The sequence below is a fragment of the Hemicordylus capensis genome, chromosome 8 (assembly GCF_027244095.1).
Source record: "Hemicordylus capensis ecotype Gifberg chromosome 8, rHemCap1.1.pri, whole genome shotgun sequence".
Lineage (NCBI taxonomy): Eukaryota > Metazoa > Chordata > Lepidosauria > Squamata > Cordylidae > Hemicordylus > Hemicordylus capensis.
Window position 1 is genome coordinate 4696901 of NC_069664.1, and position 22111 is coordinate 4719011.

At 46.0% G+C, this 22111-nt stretch overlaps 1 protein-coding gene across 3 annotated transcripts in view; it reads left to right on the plus strand.

Moving 5' to 3' along the window:
- Positions 1-16804, plus strand: part of EBF2 (EBF transcription factor 2) — a 320570-nt gene extending 303766 nt beyond the window's left edge. For 2 of the 3 annotated variants that reach the window (XM_053269072.1, XM_053269074.1), the window contains exons 15-16: positions 10-177; positions 13279-16804. In XM_053269072.1, coding sequence (XP_053125047.1) covers positions 10-177; positions 13279-13310 — 200 coding nt within the window. In that variant the 3' untranslated portion in view covers positions 13311-16804. The remainder of the gene's footprint in view (positions 1-9; positions 178-13278) is intronic. The other variant, XM_053269073.1, reaches the window with a different exon arrangement.
- Positions 16805-22111: the final 5307 nt, after the last annotated feature.

The following is a 22111-nucleotide window of genomic DNA, read 5'->3' on the forward strand; positions in this document are numbered from 1 at the left end:
CTCCATCAGTGATGTCTTCAAGTCCAACAGTCGGCTCCTCCAGCTCTTCCTCCATCCTCCCGTTCTCATCCTCTGTCTTTCCTGCTGTCAAACAGAAGAGTGCCTTTGCTCCCGTCATCCGACCCCAAGGCTCCCCTTCCCCAGCTTGCTCTACTGGCAATGGAAATGGATTTAGAGGTAAGGAAAGCCACTTTCTTTCCCTCCATAGACCACGAGTACACAGCATTCCTTGTATCACTGGCAGACACAGAAGCAATAGCAAGAGTGTGTGTGTGTGTAGATATACACTGCTTGTAGAAGAGGATGTGTGTGTGTGTGTGTGTGTGTGTGTGTGTGTGTGTGTGTGTGTGTGTGTGTATATATATATATGACAGGATCCTCTTCTACAAGCAGTGTTGGGGAAGCCGTGCTCAATTTAAGCCAGCCAGCATCTGAATTGTGATGGTGGCATACAGAAATGCTGCAGGGAGTGTTAAAAGTGTGGTGTGGTCAATGATTTCTAACTAGAAAGGGCAGCGGAAAATCATTCTGGAAAAGCCTGCAGAGAGGTCATATTCAGAAGAACCAGGTGATAAAAATGCTTTGATTTATAAGGAAATAGGCTGGATCCAGCTTCTTTTTTGTCTCACCAAAAATTTCTATCAATAGAAATTACCCTGAGACTTTAGCAAGCTATGAAATGCGTGATAATTCTCAAGGGACGTGAGAATACTGTAGCTAGGGATCCAGTGTGTATTAGAAATCTTTTACTAGACCACCAAGGGCTCACGTAAACTCTAATTATTTTCCAAAAGCAGGACTGTTTTTAGCACAGCTAATACATGTATGTGTATGTGCACACACGCACACACGCACACACGCACACACACACACACAAACAAAAATTGTAAGGGGCTGTACTTCAATAGTAGAGCTCCTGCTTTGCATCCACAAAGGTCCCAGGTTTCACCCCTGGTATCTCTGGATAGGGCTGGAAGAGACACCTGTCTGCAGCCCTGAAGAACTGTTGCCAGTCGGTTCAGACAATGTGCTCATTCTCACAATCTTGAGCCAGGGCAGGCGGGCAGGAAGGTTTGTTAACCTTCACTTCCCCACAGACGCGCGATGTAAAAAGCCTGGTGACATGGCCACATGACACGAAGAGCCTGGTGACATGGCCACATGACACGAAGAGCCTGGTGACACACTCATGCATGAAGAGCCTGGTGACATGGCCACACGACACAAAGAGCCTGGTGACACAGCGACATGACACGTGGCTGCACCAGGCACTGCAGAGGTGCACATCCTCAGAAATCTCACAGTGCACTGTTCGAGTGCACAATGCTTTGTGGGGATCCCCCCGGCAATGGCCAGGAGCCCCTGAGTGTCTCAGCACTGGCTGCAAACAGTTGGTGCTGACACATGAGCAGTTAGAGCATGCCCTTAACCTTGGTTAACTGGTGGGCTTCTTTGGCGGGTTTACCAGCGAGGTGCTTCCAGGAGCTGCTAATCTCCCAGAGGTTATCACGGGCAGCCATGCTCGGGATTGGCTGTCTTAGCCTGGTCTTGGATGCTCTTGAGAACATCCTGAATAACAAGCCAGATGGATCAGTAGAAGGGCATGGCACTTGAGTAGAATGTATGTATGTTGAATGTGTATGTATTCCATTTATGTACCACCATTCAGTGAATTTCATGGTGGCTTACCACAAAATAAGGTAACTTCTACAAATAACTTTTTTTGTTTAAAAAAAAAATCCAGTTCCCTAAGCCTTTATTATTTAATTTGACTCAGACTGGATGATATATGAACCTTTAGAAAAATGAACTTCTTTCTCTGCTCATGATCTGTCAAGGAAGAGATTTATCTGGCATGTGGACGAGAGTCTCAGCCCGCAGGCCCACTCTTTGATTTTGACTGATTAGGAATATGCTTATACTACTGTTCAACAACAAAAATGGGACTCGCTGAGGTTACTCGTGATTTTAAAAACCGCTCGCTCTGCAAACCCAGTTTAAGGGGCGGGCTACTTGAGCAAGTTACCCGCTCAGGCACTACCGGGCTTGCAGCCGAGCCTGGTGGTTCACATGGTGAGGCTAGCCCGATTTTCTAGAGTCGTGTGAATAGCCTCAAGATATATAAAAATACGCAGAATAAAACAAACAAAACAAAATGTTACTTAGCAGGAATTGGTGATGAAAGTTTGCCATGTTGAAAGTGTTTGGTCCTTCCAAGTGGCTTGATGGTCCTCATTAAGTTTACAAGCGGGAGGAAACCCACATGATGCTTAGCATCCCGAATGGTGTCGGGAACGACACGCCACTACCCTCAGATAACCCACCCTGTGCCATGTGTTCCTGCTTTCCTCTCCCTGTGTGCCATCTGCTATACATTCCTGTTTTTAGCCAGGCAGAATAGGCTGGGGGAAAGCAGTGAGACTGACAAGACCCGCTCCCCCTGGTCTGCTCCCCCAAATTGATAGCAGGTGTCCCGATCAGAAAAGCCCGGCATTTATTTTGTGTCGGACATCAAGGCTGCTTAAAAACAGCGTGGCGGAGATGTAATGTGACGCGACGCAACGTGAAGTGATGAGTACCCGGGTGTCTAATCATCTCATCGCAGATGTAACGCAGCAAATTGGAAACTGCTGGAGCCGCATGGAGGAGTGACTGCCCACCTCTCCTTTGGCTCGACCAGCACATCTAAGAAGGGGGAAATCAGAGGAGCGCCATTCAACAAAGCTGTATCCTCCGGTAGGAGACAGCAGAGGTCTGGAAGGGGGTAAGCAACATTTGGCACTCAAGCTGTTGTTGAACTACAACTCCCATCATCCCCAACCATAATGGCTCAGCTGGAGTGCCAAATGTTACCTAGCCCTGGTCTAGAATGTCAAGACCGGCCCATACAGTAGTAGGGTACCAGTGGCGTGAAGAGGGAACCATGAAACCCTGCTAACTGGGCCAAGAGGCACCTTTTAATGTGGTGATTCTCTTTATTTAGCGGAGGGAGAGTAACTGGCCCTATTCACCTCCAGCACAGCATCTTTCCAGTGACTGTTGCTGGTGTGTGTCTTATGTTTCTTTTTAGAATGTGAGCCCTTTGGGGACAGGGAGCCATCTTATTTGTTTGTTATTTCTCTGTGTAAACTGCCCTGAGCCATTTTTGGAAGGGCGGTATAGAAATTGAATTAATAATAATATTAATGATGATGATGATGATGATTGATGAAAGGACATGGAAAGAGAGAAGTGCAGATAGCTAAGTAAGCACAAGTGAATGGAAACTACTACTACTACTACCACTACCACTACCAAATATTGATATACCACTTTTCAACAAAAGTTCTCAAAACAGAAAAATAAGTAATACATAAAGAAGAGGGTCCCTCTGTCCCCAAAGGGCTCACAATCTGAAAAGAAACATAAGGCGATACCAGCAACAGCCACTGGAGGGATGATGTGCTGGGGGTGGATTAGGCCGAGTTGCTCTCCCCCTGCTAAATATAACAGGATCACCACTTTAAAATATAAGGGAATCACCACTTTTTAATTGCCTCTTGGCTAATTTTAGCCAAGCAACATCCCTGTGATGTAGCTTAAACAGAGAGGGTCTCTTTCTTTGGGGTTGTGCTTAATGGAATTTGAATGGAGATTTTTAAAATAATATTTAGAGAATAATGCCTTTAAACTCCAGTCTGCTATCAATGTCCTGCAGTATGTCTCTGTGTGTGTGTGTGTGTGTGTGTGTGTGTGTTTAAATAAAGTTTTTTTCCCCTGTTAACTGCATCCTTCTAGTCCAGGAAAAACTACTTGTCTGAATACCTGTTTGATGCTTTAGTTTTCATATATATATATATAATATACATCTCTTCTGCCTCTCTCTCTCTCTCTCTCTCTCTCTCTCTCTCTCTCTCTCTCTCTCTCTCTATATATATATATATATATATGCGCAAGTAGTTGAAGTCATAGCATACAGTAATTTAAAGCAAAAGGCGAGGCCTTAGCAGAGAGGGAACAAACCTACAAGACGTGATGGTGTTAGTAATGAGAGAAATTTGAGAGTTTCTAGACCTTGAGTAGCACATGTCCAAGCGAGTGTGTATCTTGTTACCAAACCGGGGCTGCTTTTTCAACAAGTTACTGCAGTAACCCTCAGAGGCCACCTCAGAAGAAGCTAATGGCGGAGAGGAGGAAGCGTTTCATGCCACAGTGTTTCCTCGTTAAAGAAGGATGCCTGATTGTTCAGAGATTCTGAGCCCTAATCCCTCTTTTGATTGTTACGGAGAGGATGAGTTGAGTTCTTCTTAAATGTGATTGATTGCAACAGCAGTTTGCCAGATATAGGTTAGGGAGAATGTCTGAAATCTTTCACGAATGTTGACAATCCTTGACACTAGAAACTACAGGCAAATCTAGTTACTCACGGAATCGCTATTGGCAGTTCCGTGTATTCATGGGTGTCTAACTGGCACCCAGTTTCATGATCCGTGGGTACGAAAGGGCTAAAACCCATGTATCCGTGGTTCCTAGAGGGCTAGAAGTGGCCGTGGAGATCACTTCCAGCCGCCATTTTGTCCATGGCAGCCATTTTGTGGCTAGTTTCTTTTTTAAGCATTCCCCCCTGTGATTTTTCACTGTTGGGGGGTGGTTTTTTGTGGTTTGGGGGCATTGCTGGGCACAAGGAGGGCTCATGGAGAGCCCGTGGAGAATGGCACAATAATGACTTTCTGGTTATTTTGCCGTTTTCCCCAACTTATTCAACCTTTTCCCCATCCAGGAACCTAACCCCCCTTTTTTACATAGGCACAATGTTTTGTTACTCACAATTTCATTACTCACAGTAGTAGGCGAGGAATGGAACTCCCATGAGCAATAAGGTTGACCTGTAGTTCGAATAGCTTTTATAAACCAGGTGCGAAAATCCCATTTAGCCCATTTAAATGAGTTGCATTACTTACACGGCCCTGTAAAGCATGTTTTCTCCAGAGTAGCTCATACAATCAGAGCTAACATTCAGAACAAAGAAGCACTGATGCAGCAAGAGAGCAGCCTAAACCAGGGCTGTACCTGTGATTGAACCAGGAGGTACAAATGTCCCTGAGTCTGTGAGGGAGAGGGGGCCCAACAGCAAGGGGCCCAACAGCAGACACCTTGTTCTTTCCTCTTCCCCTCCTACCCATCTCAAGAAGAAGGCAGGGAGGTGGTGGGGTGGGGGTTGGGGCAAGCTCTGATCTTGACTTTTTGACCCAGGGCACACTCCAACCTTGCAGCCTTGCCCCGAGCCTAACAGAAATTCCTAATTAATTGCACCAGTGCAGTAGGGAAGCAGCAATTTTGAGACCCTGGAAATATGTCCCTGAGGGCTGCACAGTCTTTAGGGACATATTTTCAGGAGGCACAGAGGGCTTCCTGGGGAAGGGGCGGTCATCCCTCCTGCACCAGGGCAGTTAGTTGGGAAGTTCTGTTTGGCTGCTTTCTCGCTGCACCTCTGCTCTGTATTTCAGTCAGGATTTCTGATCTAGAGATCGCCTCCCATATTGCCCTTCTGTTGCCCATTCTGTCTGCTGTGGCTAGTTACTTTGGGGGCATAACTAGACAGAAGAAAAGGGTGGCTGAAGGGATCCTTAGATTGGTGAGATAGGAGGCTCTGTTGCTCCAGGCAATCCCATTACCTCAGAGATCTTTGAATGATAGGCTGAGTTTCTGGGATGGGATTTGGTAACTCTAATAATAAGCCACAAGATAGGAGATGACATCTTCCTCTCTGAATATGGAAAAACCATAGAGCGAGGGCTAAACATGCACAGGAAGGGTGTCTTTCAGTGGGAGAGCATTTACACTTTCACCTTAACACAACTAGCTATATCTTGAAATGTTACAGTCTGATGAAAACAGTACTTCTGGATTTTGCTTGATCTCACCCTAAGAAATCCTAGAACAGGGTTCGTCTAGCTGGGCTCTCCAGCTGCTGTTGAACTACAAAGCCCATCATCCCCAGTCACAGTGAATTAACAGCAACTGGAAAGCCAAGATTGCCCTCCCCTGTAGTGATGTGCAAACAGGTTCAATGTCGAACAGCTTCAACATTGAACCTGTCATGACGCAAGCCACACAGAGGCCCATTGGGCATGTGTAGCGGCCTCCAAAATGGCCACAGCGATGGGGGTGAGGCCTGGAATTGGCCTAAGGCCACCTGAAATGGGTGATTTGGCAAATAATAGAGGCTGGTGGGGGAGGGCAAACCTCCAGAGACACCCCACCCATGGTCTTGGAGAAGCCCCCCCCCCCAGAGGGGGTGAGTAAATAAAAATTGGGGGGGGATTGCAAAAAATAAAAAACCCAAACAAACCCCAGAATGAATGGGGATGGGTTGAGGAGTGCAGAAATGAACTGGCTGGGTCTTGTTTGGGTGCAGTTCAGACTCAAACCGAACCATGCCAGCCGGTTGTGTGCACACTTCTATCCCCCTGATCTAGAATGACCCTCAATAAAAATTTGCTTCTGAATATAGTCATGTAGCAGAACACTGAAACTCTCAAAGGTCTTTTGATGCCAGAACCTAAGGGGTATACTCGTGGGTCAAATGGGCCATTACCCAAAATTTGGCTTAAAATAAGCCAAATTTGGCAACACATCTGGTTGGTTTGTGGGAGGGAGGAACTCCTATCCTGATCCCCACAGATTAGACTCTCTCTTTGGGTCTGAAAACTCACCACTCAGAAAATCACTGCAGTCACGGGCTTCATTGTGCTCATTGAAGAGAGGCAGCCCTCAGGTCAACAACCGTTGTCCTCTGATTGGCCCCTCTAGCCACCGCACTCTATGACAAACATGGCCACCGGCTGCCAGGCTCTGTTTTAAATGGAGATTTCTCCACACAATCAGAACTGAGGTAGTAGAGCTGCTATTTTCATCCCACCTCAGTCAAAAGCAAGTTTAAAAAGTCAGGCTAACCAGGTCTGAACAGGCTGGAGAGGCAGGAGTCCTGTAGGGTTCTCAAGATCAGCTATATGAGACCTGGACTGCCTCCCAGCTTCAACATTTACTGCTTCTCAGTGCTACATTGTGAGCTTGCATTCTAGGCCAGTGTTGCACTGGTGCAAACATCCTTGCACTTGTGCAACAAGGGGTGAAACCTGCCGTGTGTCTCCTGCAGGAAAACCTCCATCCATCTTTTTGCATTGCAGGGAACATTTGCACAGGAGCACAACTTTGAAATGGGCTTCGATGTGGTTTGCTTGCATGTGTGCAACTTGGTTGCGCACACGCGCTTTGTTAGTCTAGATGTCAGCCTCTGGATGAATGACACCAATTCATTCTTATTCATAAGGAAGAGGCCTTATACCAAGTCAGACCACTGGTCCATCTAGCTCAATTACTGTCTGGCCGGTGAGGATTCCCCTTTACACGTAAAGGGGTGTGTGTAGGGGGTGCTTCCTAGAGCTAGAGTATGCAGGAGGGGGAGTCAGAGCTACTTACTCTAATCATTGGCATCAGTGTCGGTCATTAAATGAGGTAATTAAAATGGCCTCCACAAGTGCATGGAGGCCCGAATCAGGCTGCATAAGGCACAAACCGGGCTGCAGCTGGCCCAGGCTACTCTGGAGGAGGCTGGCAGGAGTTTCAGGGGAGTTGCCACTGCCCCCAATGCCGATGATTAGAGTAAGTAGCCCTGACTCCCCTCCCACACTCTCTAGCTCTAGGAAGTCCCCCCCCCGCCCCTTTACTCATAAAAGTAAATGTTGAGTAAATCCTCACTGGATTCCCCTTTATGGGTAGACCTCTTGAACCGGTCCACAAACCATTTTGATCTGGTCTGCTGGTCGAACCAGGCTGGGTTGGTTTGGTTCAAACCTGGTTCAGATTCGAATCGAACTGGCCTGGCTAGTTCCATACATATCCCTAGTGTGTGGGAAGGGGGCTGAAGTGGGTGAATAGTGGCAGCAGCATGGGTGCCTCCCAAAATTCTAGCCACGGGCTGCCGCCAATATCAGTACGCTGCTGCATATATCCGTGGGCGTGCGCGCGCACACATGCTAGGGGTGTGCAATTCGGGTTTTCAGGTGATTCGGCTCGGACCCGAACCGAATCACCCCTGTTCTATTTTGTGCCCGAATCTGGGTCACCCGAATCACCCTTGATTCGGTTCGGATTTGGATTTAATCTGAATCTGATTCTGAATCAATTTGGGAGGGTAAAAAGGGGCCCAGGGGCAAAATTTTGGGGTGGGGTGGTAGTGCCCAATGGGTAGAGTCTACCACCCCAATTTCAGGGGGATTGGGAAAAATCTTGATTTTTGGTGAATTTTTAAAGTTTTAGTGACTTTGGGGCAGTTTGGGGGCATAGCATGGGATCTGGGCAAAAGGAGTGGGGTGGGGTGGTAGTGCCTAATGGGTGCAGGCTACCACCCCAATTTCAGGGGGATTGGGCAAAGGGCTGATTTTTGGTAAATTTCTGAAATTTTCATGTCTTTGGGGCAGATTGGGGCATATTGGGGCAGAAAGTGGGGCCTGAGGCAGAATAGTGGGGTGGGGTGGTAGTGCCTAATGGGTGGAGGCTACCACCCCAATATCAGGGGGTTTGGACAAAGGGGTGATTTTTTGAGAATTTTTGAAGTTTGGGTGTCTTTGGGGCAGATTGGGGGCAGAAAGTGGATATGCCCCAAAGGAGTGGGGTGGGCTGGTAGATAGTGTCTAATGGGTGGAGGCTACCACCCATCCCCAATTTAAGAGTGATTGGGCAGGGGGTGAATTTTGGTGAATTTATTTTTATGAGGTTTGTCTTCATAAGGTGAAGTGTGCTAAATTGATTACTTCCTCATATTATTCATAGTAAAGGAAAGTGTGAAAAAGTGAAAGTGGGGTCATGAGAGTTGTTTAATTGAAAAAAATCTCATTTGCTATGATAGAATGAGAATTCACACCTCAGAAAAAACCCAATCTGCCCCAAAGACACCCAAACTTCAAAAATTCTCAAAAAATCAGCCCTCTGCCCAATCCCCCTGAAATTGGGGCAGTAGCCTCCACCCATTAGGCACTACCCCCCCACACACTATTTTGGGGCAGATCCACTTTCTGCCCCCAAACTGCCCCAAAGTCACTAAAACTTCAAAAATTCTCAAAAAATCACCCCTTTGTCCAAACCCCCTGAAATTGGGGTGGTAGCCTCCACCCATTAGGCACTACCATCCCACCCCACTATTCTGCCCCAGGCCCCACTTTCTGCCCCAATATGCCCCAATCTTCCCCAAAGACATGAAAATTTCAGAAATTTACCAAAAATCAGCCCTTTGCCCAATCCCCCTGAAATTGGGGTGGTAGCCTGCACCCATTAGGCACTACCACCCCACCCCACTCCTTTTGCCCAGATCCCATGCTATGCCCCCGAACTGCCCCAAAGTCACTAAAACTTTAAAAAATCGCCAAAAATCAACCATGAACCAAATCACCCGAATTTTTCGGGTCCGAAATTCGGGTGATTCGGCTCGTGCCCAAAAAATATCGGGGGACATCAGGGGTGATTCGGTTCGGCCACGAATCACCCGAAATTGTTTGTTTCGGGCACAGATCGTTCTGTGCCCGAAATTTTTTGCACATCCCTAACACATGCATGCACACAGACACATTTGCGCTCTTTTAAAAGAACTCCTTTCTTTTAAAATGGTGGAACCATTCTAGAACCAACTATGCGATGCAGATTGTTTCATCATGTCTCTTCATAGTAAGGCTGACCCTGACCTCACGTTTTCTTTCCTTCGCAAGTAGGAAGGAATACAAAGGCTCCTTTTGTTCCAAGGTGTTTGTCAGTAGAGCACATGCCCAAGGTGTGCATATGTCATGCTGGCATCTGGCTGATTTTTGACAAGTTTAATCAACCGTTTCATCTGATAATGGCCGTCTTTGGAGGTTAATACAATGCAGCACATCTCTAATTCTTTCTTTCATTCTCTCTCCAATAAAACAGAGAAGAGCAGAGAATCCCTGTGGGATAATCACAGTGGTTCCTATATTCCCCGCTCATCACCGAATGTCCTGCATTGAACCACCTTTATTGAAAAGTTACATCGATTCAATATATAGTAATACAGGCAAAAATAATTACAGCTTTGCGAGCAGTGTAAGACCTTAATCCGAAGCTCCCAAACATTCAATAAGAAGTAGTACAGACTGGGAAATAGGCTTTTGACAGCACAACCCCAAAGGGGAGGGAGAGGAACTCTATCAGGCTGCGTGGGAGAACAAAAGCTTGTTTCTCAACTGCCATGAAGTTATCTCAGTCAAGAGACAGGCCAAGTACAGCATCAATTCATATTCCTGGGTTTTAGCATCGCAGGCAGCAATGTTAACAATAGAAGGTGTCTGCCATAATGTGTCAGCTGTGGAACTCATGGGTTCCACACTTGGTCCCACTTGGTCCCTCTCTTACCCTCCCACCAGGGCTCCCAGAGTCCTCTTCATCCTTTTTCTCCAGACTTCTCACTGTGAGTTGAATGTTCTGCCCAGCCCCGCTGGCACCATGAGGAGATGACCATTCACACTGTGTTTTGCCCACCACTGGGGGCTGGTGTTTTGAGTAGGGATGTGCGAATCGATTTGAATATGAAACGATTTGATTCGAATATGGGCAACCTGAGTGATTCGAATCTGAACTGAATCACTCCTAAAAGGAGTGATTTCAAGAGCTCTATCAGGCTGCTTGGGAGAACAAATGCTTGCCTCTTGACTGCTATGAAGTCATCTCACTCAGTCAAGAGACAGGCCAAGTACAGCATCAATTCATATTCCTGGGTTTTAGCACCGCTAAAAGGAGTGATTTGATTCAAATTTGAATTGAATCATCCCAATTCGGATCAGATCAATTCAAATAGATTCAACCTGTTTCATACGTTTAAATCCTATGGGAGGAGGGAAGGGAGTGGAGCCTTCTTTCATCATTTAAAGAAGTAATAAAGAGGTGCCAAGGTGCCCTGTACCTTTTGAGAGTGCCGCAGTGGGAAGTGGCGACCCGCCCCGCCATTCCCGTGCAGCCCACCGGCCACTGATTTTAAAAAAAAGAGGTGCAGAGGAGCCCTTTGAACTGCTCCTCACACAGAGTATGCAGTGGTGGGGAGGTGGTGGCGACCTGACCCACCATCCCTCCCCGCAACCTGCCGGCCACTCACACCAGGACTGAGAAAGGCCTGATTAAGTGCTAGAACACTGGTGTTTTAATGCAAAAACACTGGTGTTCTAGCAAAGAAACGCCAGGATATCCCTTTAAATGACCTCTCCCTGCATGAACAGCCATTTAAAGGATAGCCCAGTCCCAGTGTGAGTGGGAAATCTGCAGCTGGTGGGCTGCTGCTTCCCCACTACTGTGCTCTCTGCACTTCAAAAGGCACTGGGAGCCTTGGCACCTCTCTCTCTCTCTCTCTCTCTCTCTCTCTCTCTCTCTCTCTCTCTCTCTCCTTTCTTCCTTCTAAATATGATAGAAGGTTCTCCTCCCCCTCCCTCCCCCTCAGGATTTAAACTTAAAAAACAGGTCAAATCGATTCAGATCGATTCGAATCTAAACCAATCCAAATTGAATCAGGCCTGTCTCAGGGAGATGGGATTTGAGGTTGAATCAAAACTATGCATTTCAATTTTAACCCGAATTGAATCCTGATTTTCGATTCGTGCACATCCCTAAAATTGAGTCCTCTTGAGTCCCTGCACCATCTTGGAAGGCTGCTGGGAGATGTAGTCCTTCCTAGGGCTTTCCTATTAGAGCTCTTAAGAAAGGGCTCCAACTCTCTTAAAAGGCCCTCCCAGCCCTGGGGAAAGCGTAGTACTGAGCAGAGGTCAGCACAGTGGGGAATGGCTCTCCCAGGGCTTTGGCCAGAGTTTCCCCCGCTTGGAAAATGGTGGAGATAACTGCAGCAATGCTAAGGCTGAAGTCAGACAACAGTCTTTTTCAGAGAAATGGAAGTGATGTGATCAAGGCATCATGGTTCATGGTGTGCATACTCATTTTCATGGGCAATTGCCTCTGCTCAAACAGAACGTGCAGATTATGTATTTTTTCCCCTAGAATGTATTAATCACCTTTCACATCATTCCAAGGCCATGTAAGTAGTAGTAGAAACAGCAGCAGTTAATATTCCAAGTACAGAACAAAGCCATGTAAAAGAGCTGATGATCTCAAACACAGACTCAGTTAAATGTTCAAAGTCAGGGTATTCAAACAGCCCTGAAGCTGTAATCTAAGGAGTTCATTGCCACAGAGTTTGGTAACAATTGTTGGCTCAGATGGTTTGAAGGGGGAGGATGGAGATGGAGGAGGAGGAGGAGACATCTATCACTGACTGCTATCTGGACCGGACTTTAAGCTGCAGTTTGGGCACCCCTTTTAGCTTGAATATTCAGTAGCTTTAGTATGCAAATTAGAGGGGAAACATGTAGACATGTACTGGAGCTAAGTTGAATCAGGATGTTTAAACAATAGTGTACTTGTGCCTCAGATGAGTAAACTTTACTATTATATTTTTGGAGAGAAGAGCTGGTCTTGTGGTAGCAAGCATGACTTGTCCCCTTAGCTAAGCAGGGTCTGCCCTGGTTGCTTAGGAATGGGAGACTAGAAGCGTGAGCACTGCAAGATATTCCCCTCAGGGGATGGAGCCACTCTGGGAAGAGCAGAAGGTTCCAAGTTTCCTCCCTGGCGGCTTCTCCAAGACAGGGCTGAGAGAGATTCCTGCCTGCAACCTTGGAGAAGCCGCTGCCAGTCTGGGTAGACAATACTGAGCGAGAGGGACCAATGGTCTGACTCAGTATGTGGCAGCTTCCTATGTTCCTATGTTCTATGACTTCAGGGACAAAGTCCAGCCCAAAGAACTGGAAGGGGGGCCTCCCTGCTGCCCCTGCCATGCCCCCACGCCTGCCCCCACCCCAAATGCTGTGCTGCTCTCTTTCCTTTGTGGAAGAAGCACCACACCTGGCCAGTGAGCCTGGCCCCATCTCACCCCAAATTTCACTCTCCACCTCCTAAAATTCCAGAAAGTCCCCCCACTTTTGTAACCTGTAAATGAGGCCATGAAACTAAAGAGGCATTTCAGGCCAGCCCTAGGCTGTGGAGCCATTGTGGATATGTGGAGACTCGATGTTCAGGGGCAGCTCATGTCTGCTAGCCAATTGCTGGAGCTATTACTTTTATGCCCTGCTTGCCAGCATTGTCTGACTGGCCACTGTGACAAGCAGGAAGCTGGACTGAAGGGGCTGTTGATCCAGCAGGGCTCTTCGTACCTGTTTATGTTTTAATTTTGTCAATTTTCATTTACAGCCATGACCGGTCTTGTTGTTCCTCCAATGTAAAAGAAGGGGAAGAATTGCTGGAGGTATTTTTTTCCTTTTCTTTTCTTTTTTACAGCACAAAACTACTTATTGTGATGGACCAGTAGAAAGAAAGAGAGAGAAAAAAGGCACTCCACACTCTATTGTTGGGGGACGCCATGTGCAAGGGAACAATTTTTATGGATCGGACAAGCTAGGAGGCTGCACTCATCTGTTCCGGTTGCATATACACTTTCATCAACTCCTAGAACATTAAAAGAAGGAATGGGCCAAGAACCAGATGTGCGCTGTTGATGGGATGGAATCTGAATTACAAGGTTTTTCTTACGGACACAAAACCTTCCAAACGTTTGTAAAATATTAAAGGGGAGGGAACAAATTGGCCAACCATTCAAGCTTGATATTTTGGATACTCTTTTGTTTTACTTTGTAGGGAGAAAAAAAGTCGAAGTTTCTATTTTCTATGGAGCTTTTCAAATACCAATTTAGTTTATTCAGAAATAATAATAAAAATTAAAGCCACAAAACAGGGTACCAGCATGGAAGAATTTCTTATAAAACTGAGGTGAATGGTGGAACGTGGACGTGTGTGTGTATTTGCTTATAGTTTAATCTCTTTTTAAAAAATGGAAAAATGTAAGATGTTTTACAATTATTTAAATAAATAAACTTGTAAGTTATTGTATGTAGAGGTAGAAATTGAAGACTTTGGGGGGGAACTTTTTTCTGTCTCCTGTTGTACAATGAACAACAACAACAAAAATAGACAAATGCAAACATGCAGCAATGATCTCATGGCATATCTTAACGCTGCAATCTGTCCTCACTTCTCTCCTGCTCCTTATTGAACCGTGTACAAGAACGTCTTGGATTCTTCACGAAGGACTCATCCACAAGCTTTTATACACATTATGGTATATATACATATATATAAATATAGGACAGTAGTTAACGTATGAATATTATACACTTTTTCATCTTTTGATTCAATTAAGGTTTCAGGTACTGACGTAAGCTGTCTAATTTCATACATCCTATCGGTAACTATGTGGCATGTATGGGCGTTTCTATCCGGTTTTCGTGTGGAACTGTCATGACTTTTTCAGGTTGCAATTTGAGCAAAAGGGGATGGAAAGGGGTTTTCCAGTCCAGTCACTTTCCGTGTGGGAAAGGCAAGATTTGATCATCAGTATGTTACAGTGAGCACTGGCATTCACATGGGAATGCTAACAGTCCCCAAATGAATTTTGTGAAGGCCCCAAAACATATGTTTATACAATATGTATGTTAGATTAATCTTCTTCTTTTAGAACTTGTTCAGAAAAGGTGTCCCCAATTAATCGTAGTTATCACATTGGTAGTTTCAGTCATTATGAGTTTTCCAGTTAGGAAACCCCTTTAACTACCCCCTGGTATGCCTGGAGCACTTGCGTGCCAACTGAGATACAGACCGTTCCTAGAGGCTTAAAGTTTTAAAATCCACCCTTGCCCCACTTCTCAGCTGGCACGGGGTTTCAACTTTTTATTTTTTTATTATTTATTTATTAATCAAATTTGTACATTGCCCCAAACTTTCATATCTGGGCGGTTAACAATAGCATAAAACAAGTTAAAATACAGTATATACAAAAACTTAAAACAATGTAACCATTTAAAAATTTAAAATTTAAAAATTTAAATGTTAAATCCCCAGGAGCAGCCAGTGTGATCCTCAACTGGTATGCAGGCTACTCCAGGAAATTTAAAGTTTAAAAATCCAACCCTGCACCAGCTGAGAAGGAATCTAACCCAATTTTTCAGCTTAAGCCTAGTATCTTAACATCGCGTTTTCAGTATCCACGGAACTTTCCACTAATGTTACCCCTGCAAGGCCTCCTATATATATAATTTTTAATTCAAGTACTTTAAAAAACTTTTACCACGAGGCAAGGTAAGTTGGTAAGCCCCACCTTAAAAGAGACATCCTCCCTTTTCATGCATAAAGGAGAGATGCCTCTTCTAAGAAACTCCTGCTATGACACACATATGCAACATCTAAAAGCAGAGATGGGTTTCTGGTTCTTGCCCATATGCATTGCTTCACCCATCTTAACTTCTTGTCCCAGGGCTCACTCCAACCTTGCTATGCCTCTTGGTGCCGGCAGGGCAGGGAGATATACCAGCAGCAGAGCTCTGTAGGACCAATCTGATCCCTGCCAGTTTTGCAAGGAGCATTTCTCCTCACATTCCTTGCAAAGCTTGCAAGAAGCACAAAGAACTAAGAGGAGGCTACTGGCAAACTTCCCCGCTCCCAGTGCCACTTTCAAAGCTTGCAAAGGTCAGTTTGAAAGGGGGCTGGCCTCCATTACAGCCATGAGGCAAGGCGGCATTTTGTTCCTCACCTCAGGCACAGCACTACCTTGGGCCATGATATTTTGGGCTACGGCACTTTCTGAACACACTCTCAGCATGCATCTCTTGGGTGCTCCTATTCACAAAATTTGTCAAGGACTGTCAACATTCACAGAAGAGATTTCAGCTCTTCACTGCAACATACAAAGGGCTTGTTCACATGACCCTAACCAGGGTCAGAGGAGTGCCCAGCCAAGGAAGGAGAGCTGTGATTGTCAGTTGTGTGTTTGCACAGATCTAGGCAGGAGCGGGGGAAGTGATCGCGTGAGAGCTGTGTAGGACAGCCCACATTCTGTCACTGGCATTTTATCGAGGGTGGACAAGAAGCCATCCTACCCAGCTCCTGGCTCCCACACAATCTCTCATCCCTCCCCCTACCTTGATCTTTGCATTCACATGACCACCGATCGAGAGTCCACATGGCTCTCCTACTTTGTTGGGGGGCTCCGTTGACCCTGTTTCAAGTTACGAGAATGAGCCCATAATATAAGAAACCTATACATTTGATGCAGGAACACGATACAGGAAAGCATCCAGAACTATATTCCGCTGAATCGGAATATCAAGTTGGCTCCCTGGCAGACCATTTATTTCTATCAGGTTGGTACGAAGCTCCCCCTCCCAGCAAACTGTCCCAAATCATTTGGGTGGAGGGACCGGATCTATGGATGCAAATGACAATTTGCAGGGAATGGGTCTCTCCATTGAACTGGGTGAGAAAGCATGCATGGCGTGCACAAGAGATCTCTATGTGTATGAATCTAAGCTTAGATGGATCTGTAGTTCAGGGCAACTTTTTCTAGACACTCACAAGGAATTGAGTGAATATGCAGATCCATGGCTGTCCACTCTCAATGTCCCAATCACCAGTAAGAGCTGTTCAAAGAGGTTGGTAGCTTCCCTAAGACCTTCTATACCACCTTCTGCTGATGTCATTGTAACCATCTCGAATGGAGTCCCTTATGTTGATAATATGCCTATAAAAATCTATTGATCACTTATTGGCTCTTTACAATATACTATTTATATATGTACCTGTATTTTAAGGTGAAACCCAAACTTCTGTGCACCCAATGAGGGTAACTGTGTTTTTCAGGGGAATAAAAACATTAGTGTTTTCCCATGATGATTGTTTGTGGAAGTTCATGACAAAACTGAAATGCTGGATTAATCATTTCCCTTCATTTCTTAGGGTGAGTTCACACATCATCTTTCTTTACATTACATTCTAGCTGCAGCTCTCTCTTAGTGGGGTCCAGAAAATTAAATGGCTCTGATGGATCAGCATTTCTTCTTCTTAAGTTGAACATGCCCAACTATCTCACAAACAGGAACAGTGGTTGACAGCCAGGCTAAGTTGCTCTTGAGTAGACCTGTTGGAATGAATTCCTCAAGTTAGTAACTAACTTTTCCCATTGATTTCCTGAGTGACTTAGTCTGGATTTTATTTTATTTTTATTTTTACATTTATATCCCGCTGTTCCTCCAAGGAACCCAAAGCAGTGTACATGGTTATGTTTATCCCCACAACAATGCTGTGAAGTAGGTCAGGTTGAGAGATAAGCATCTGGGTCAGAGTAACCCAGTGAGTTCCATGGCTGAATGGGGATTTGAACTTGGGTCTCCCCAGTCCGAGTCTAATGCTCTTACCACTATAGGCGGTATAGTTTATTTGGACCAACTAAACAGAACAAAAATTGTCACGCGGCCCGCAATGATTCTGAAGTTTACATACATGTTGAACTGGTGCCCATTCAAAGTTGAGCAAAGTTCAACATGATAGTTGGGCTTCTCTTTTTCTCCTTACAGGGACCGTCTCTTCACATGAAAAAGTGCACCACTAACTGATCCCCACAACCTCCATGACCCCTATTCTCCCAAGTGTACTGTGACCAGCTCCACATGACTCTGCCATTGCATGAGAGATGCCTCCCCATTTGTTGACCCCCACACAACTGAGGAGGACATCTGAATAAAGGAACCACACAGATTTGGCCAATCACATGGGCCTTTTTCTCATTCCTTCCCACTCCATGGGTTAGGGATGCTGATGAAATTAGAAACATAGGGAACTACCATATACTCCAGCTCTCCAAGGTTTCAGGCAGGAGTCTCTCCCAGTGAGCACAGAACCAATTTTGGTGGTTTGTTTTGAATTTGAACCAAATTTGAACCAAACCACTGGTCCATGAACTGGTTTGTTAGAACTGGCCGGCGGCCCGGTCCATGTGGTCGAACCGGGTCGACCCAGTTCAACCTGGTTCAAAGGGCTGTGCTTGTTAAGAGGAATCCAGCAAGGATTTCCCTTTACAAGCAAGGGGGATTCGTACCTCTAAAAGATTTCAAAGGGCAGGCGGGGGGCAGTGAGAAGGAACCTTACTGGCAGTGGCATGGTGGCGGCTCCTTGGTGGCGGCGGCAGCAGGGATGGGTGGGATGGATGGATGATTCCAAGAATGGGTGGTGGGTGCTCCCTCCAAAATATTCCCTGCTCCTGCTTGCAATCATCCACTCACCAGACTAGAACATTGCCGCAAAGGGTCAGGCAATAACAGCATATCATGGTCTGATAGCTTGAATTAATGATTGTAAAAGGATCCTGTTGTTTAAAGAAGCCTTAGTCACTAACGCCTACACTCTAGAAGAAGAAGAAGCAGCAGCAGCAGCTGATGCAAGTAGGAGATTCCTCTAGCCTCCCAGCAGCCAAGCCAACCACTCACTTTCTTTCCTGGCCAGGCACTAGGCTAGATCATGCATGCCGAGGGGTGCAGGGTGATCTTTGTGGATTTCAGCTGGCCTGGTACTGACCTCTTTCCCCACCCCAGTCTTACTCTTGGACAGGAGAACTATACAAATGATGCATGATTGGTGTGAGTATTCCTGCATGTTCCTCATGCCTGAAAAATCACCTGAGGAACTGCATGGCAAATGACAAAGGACTAGTTAAGGGACTTGGTCATCATGGGTATTGAAAACAAGTTGTCAAAGTATCTTGGCCCAAAGAAAATTATAGGCAGATTTGCTTCTTGTCACAACAGGACTATTCAGCTTCAGTGATTAGGGAAATAAACTGGCATTTATTACTTTAACAAGGGTTGGCTGCCCGTAAGAACCACCAGATTCCTCGCGGATCCCGGTGCCGAACCCAGAGCAGAAGCCCAGCTGTTAGCCCAGGTTAAGGGCACAAGCACACCAGGATAATGTGTCAGCACGGGATGCTTGCAGCTCCTCACACTGACACGGAGATGGAGACCTAAAGCACCCATTCCCTGGAGGATTCCCCCGGAGGTCAGGACAATGAGTCCTGGCCTCAGAGTGATCCGCTGCACGGGGCAGCACTGATAGTGTGGGAGCACACTCCGTGCTCCGATCAAGCACAGCATGATCATCTGGGGGAAAGGCACAGTTTGTAAAGCCTTCCCCTATCAGGCCACCCACCTGGTAGGTCATGTGAATGGCCCCAAAGCGTAGCAAAATCCTGGCTCCCCAAATAACATTCTATGCCACCCCTTTTGCTCCCCTAAACTACTTGTTCTAGAACAGGCCTGCTCAACTTGAGCCCCCCCCAGCTGTTTTTGGACTATGACTCCCATAATCCCCAACCACAGTGACCATAGCCAGGGATTATGGGAGTTGTAGGCCAACATCTGCCGGAGGGCCAAAGTTTAGCAGCTCTGGTCTAGAGTCTTCCTTGCTTGCGATCTTTGCCTCTCCTCAGCTTCCCTCTCATTTCCCTTGCTGTGCTGCCTGGGCAGATTGTTAGGTGGCAAAAGTCCTGACTCTTTCCTTCTTGCTGGCCACTCTTGGAAGATGCACCAGTTCTAAAACCTTCAAAGTAAAGTGGAAGGTGAGTGGTGAGTGGTGAGTGGAGTGGAGAATGGAGCAAAGTAGATCCCTGGAACAACAACAAGCAAAAGAGAAATGCGTGCCTGTGTGGAGTTATCTGAGATCACAGAAATCATTAACTCTCATGAATAAAGCAATTGGCCCAAGTGGACATCTGGATCCACCCAAGCTCACTGTGGTGTGACACCCACAATTTTCATGCACTGAACTTTTCTTTTAGAAGGCAACCTAATATGGTGTCATTTGGAACACACCACGAAGCTATTCTGATGATCACCAGAATGCGGGCTAAGGTAGCCTAGCCCACTTCCTGGTGATTGTTGGAACCACCGGGCTCGTGGGCCAGACCAGTGTTTCCAGGGCGACTAGCCCACCTAATTTCCCCTCCCCTTAAACGAGGTTAACGGAGCGAGTGCTCCATTGACCTTGTTTTTCTGCTCGTGTGCTACCATGGTGCACGGCATCACACGAGTAGATTAGACCCCCTACTGGGAGGCTACAAGCAGCCTCTCGGGCTTAGGGGTCCCCCCAGAATGCCCCGCGCATCCTGGGACTTTGATGCAGCCAGTATTTGTGTGTGGGCGGCTGATCCGGCCACCCAGGGCTCCCTGCAAACCACCTTGAGGCCCTTCACACTAATCGTGTGAAGCTCCTCCATATCTCAGAGAACCTACAGCTTTCAATAGATCTCCATCTCAACTCACGTTCCCTGAATTAAGTAATTGCGAAATGCAAGCTTATAGCTCTGAATTTGTCTCTAAAAGGCCACCATATGTGATGATCCAGCACATTTATACATTCTTATATCTTTGTGCTTGGAAGCTTCAGCTGGCTATAGCTTCCAAGAGCAAGCACATGCCGTGGTTTACACACCTGTAGGATCATGATGTATTGTGATCTATGTACACTGAGGCTATTCTCACGGGTAGCCTAACCCAGCCATGGTTAGGCTGCGCGTAAGGATTGGGCCCGATCCTGCCTGGGCAGCACTGCCTAGCCTGGCTTTGTAGCCCAGCTTTTAGATGGGTTTAAAGGTGCCTGCACCCCATTAACCCCTGCTCCCGAATCGTGTGCGAGCTCAGGCGGCTTCCAGCCCAGCCATACACAGAGACATGCTCCTAGAGCACCCATCTCCTGGGCAAATCCCCCAATGCTCTGCACTTGGCACATGGTGCATTGTGGGATACCTGGAGGCCCAGATGTGTCATCCTGACCTCCAGAGCTGTGCGCTGCTTGGCAAAGCGCTGCTTGTCTGGGAGCACAGTCAGCAACATACGTGCAATTTTGACCTGAGACTTTGGAGAATGTAGACAGTTCTGAGCTAAATGGACTAATAGTCTGACTTGGTAAAAGGCAGCTTCATATTAGGAGAGGGGTCATCATGCAATGGTAGAACATCGGATTTCCATGCAAAAGGTCCTAGCTTCAATCTTACCAGACTTCTCCAGGTACAACTAGGAAAGATTCCTGTCTGAAATCTTGGAGAGCTGCGCCAGTCAATGTAGACAATGAACTGGTTTTGCTTGTTATAAGTTAACCTAATGTGTTTCACTTGTGACAGTTACTGCTGCTGGCTTATTTGTATTTGTTGCTTGTTTACCGCTAGTCTCTTTGTGTTGGTTCTTTTCCTTTGTAAGACATGGAAATTCAGTGGTGATGGAAAGCTTTGGTCTACAAAGTGATCTTCACTAATTTTCAGGAGGGAACCTCGGGCTTTTCTCACTGCTGAGAGGACCCTTTAAGAGTAAGAGACAGAGCTCTCTCTTAAAAGCTCTAGGAGGAAAGTCCGAGGAGGGGCTACACTCCCAAGATGATTCAAGGGCTCAAGAGTTTCTCTTAAAGGAGCCCACACACCCCTGGAACTGTGAAGAGTACAGCACTGCACAGCAAAAGTTATTAGAGATGTGCATGAAATGAATTTTTTGATTCTTTTTGAATTTGAATTGAATCCCAAAAATTCATTTCATATTCCAATCAAATTCGAATCCGGTTTGAAAATTGGATTCAAATTAAAATCAAATTCTAATCTATTCAACCCTGTTTTGGCACTTTAAAAAAACCAACCAGGGGGTCTGAATGGTTCCTTAAAGGTGCCCATCGGCTCTTGAATTGAATTTGAATCGAATTCCAAAAATTCAATTCAAATTGAATTGCCCTTTTAAGGGGCCATTCAATTTGAATTTGAATTTGAATCACTTGAATCACCCAGATCCAAGTCAAATTGACTCAAATTCGTATCAACTTGCACATTCCTAAAAATGATAGTCTCCACATGGTGCCAGAGAGACAGATTGTTTAGCTTTGGCCAATGTTTCACACAATTCCATAAGCAATTATTCAGAAGGCTGCACTTCTGAATAAGGCTACTGGCTCTCAGGCCTTCCAATGAAGAACACCTGTATAGACAATACTGAGCTGGGTGGACCAAAGTTCTTGCTTGAACAAACGGGGAATAAGCCTCATCCAAAATAAAACTAGAAAACTGTAGAAGATCAAGAATAGCTAACAAATATAATTATTTGTTAGTATGCAGTACACACATACACATAATGATAGAGGGGGGGGGAGGAGAGAGAGAGAGAGAGAG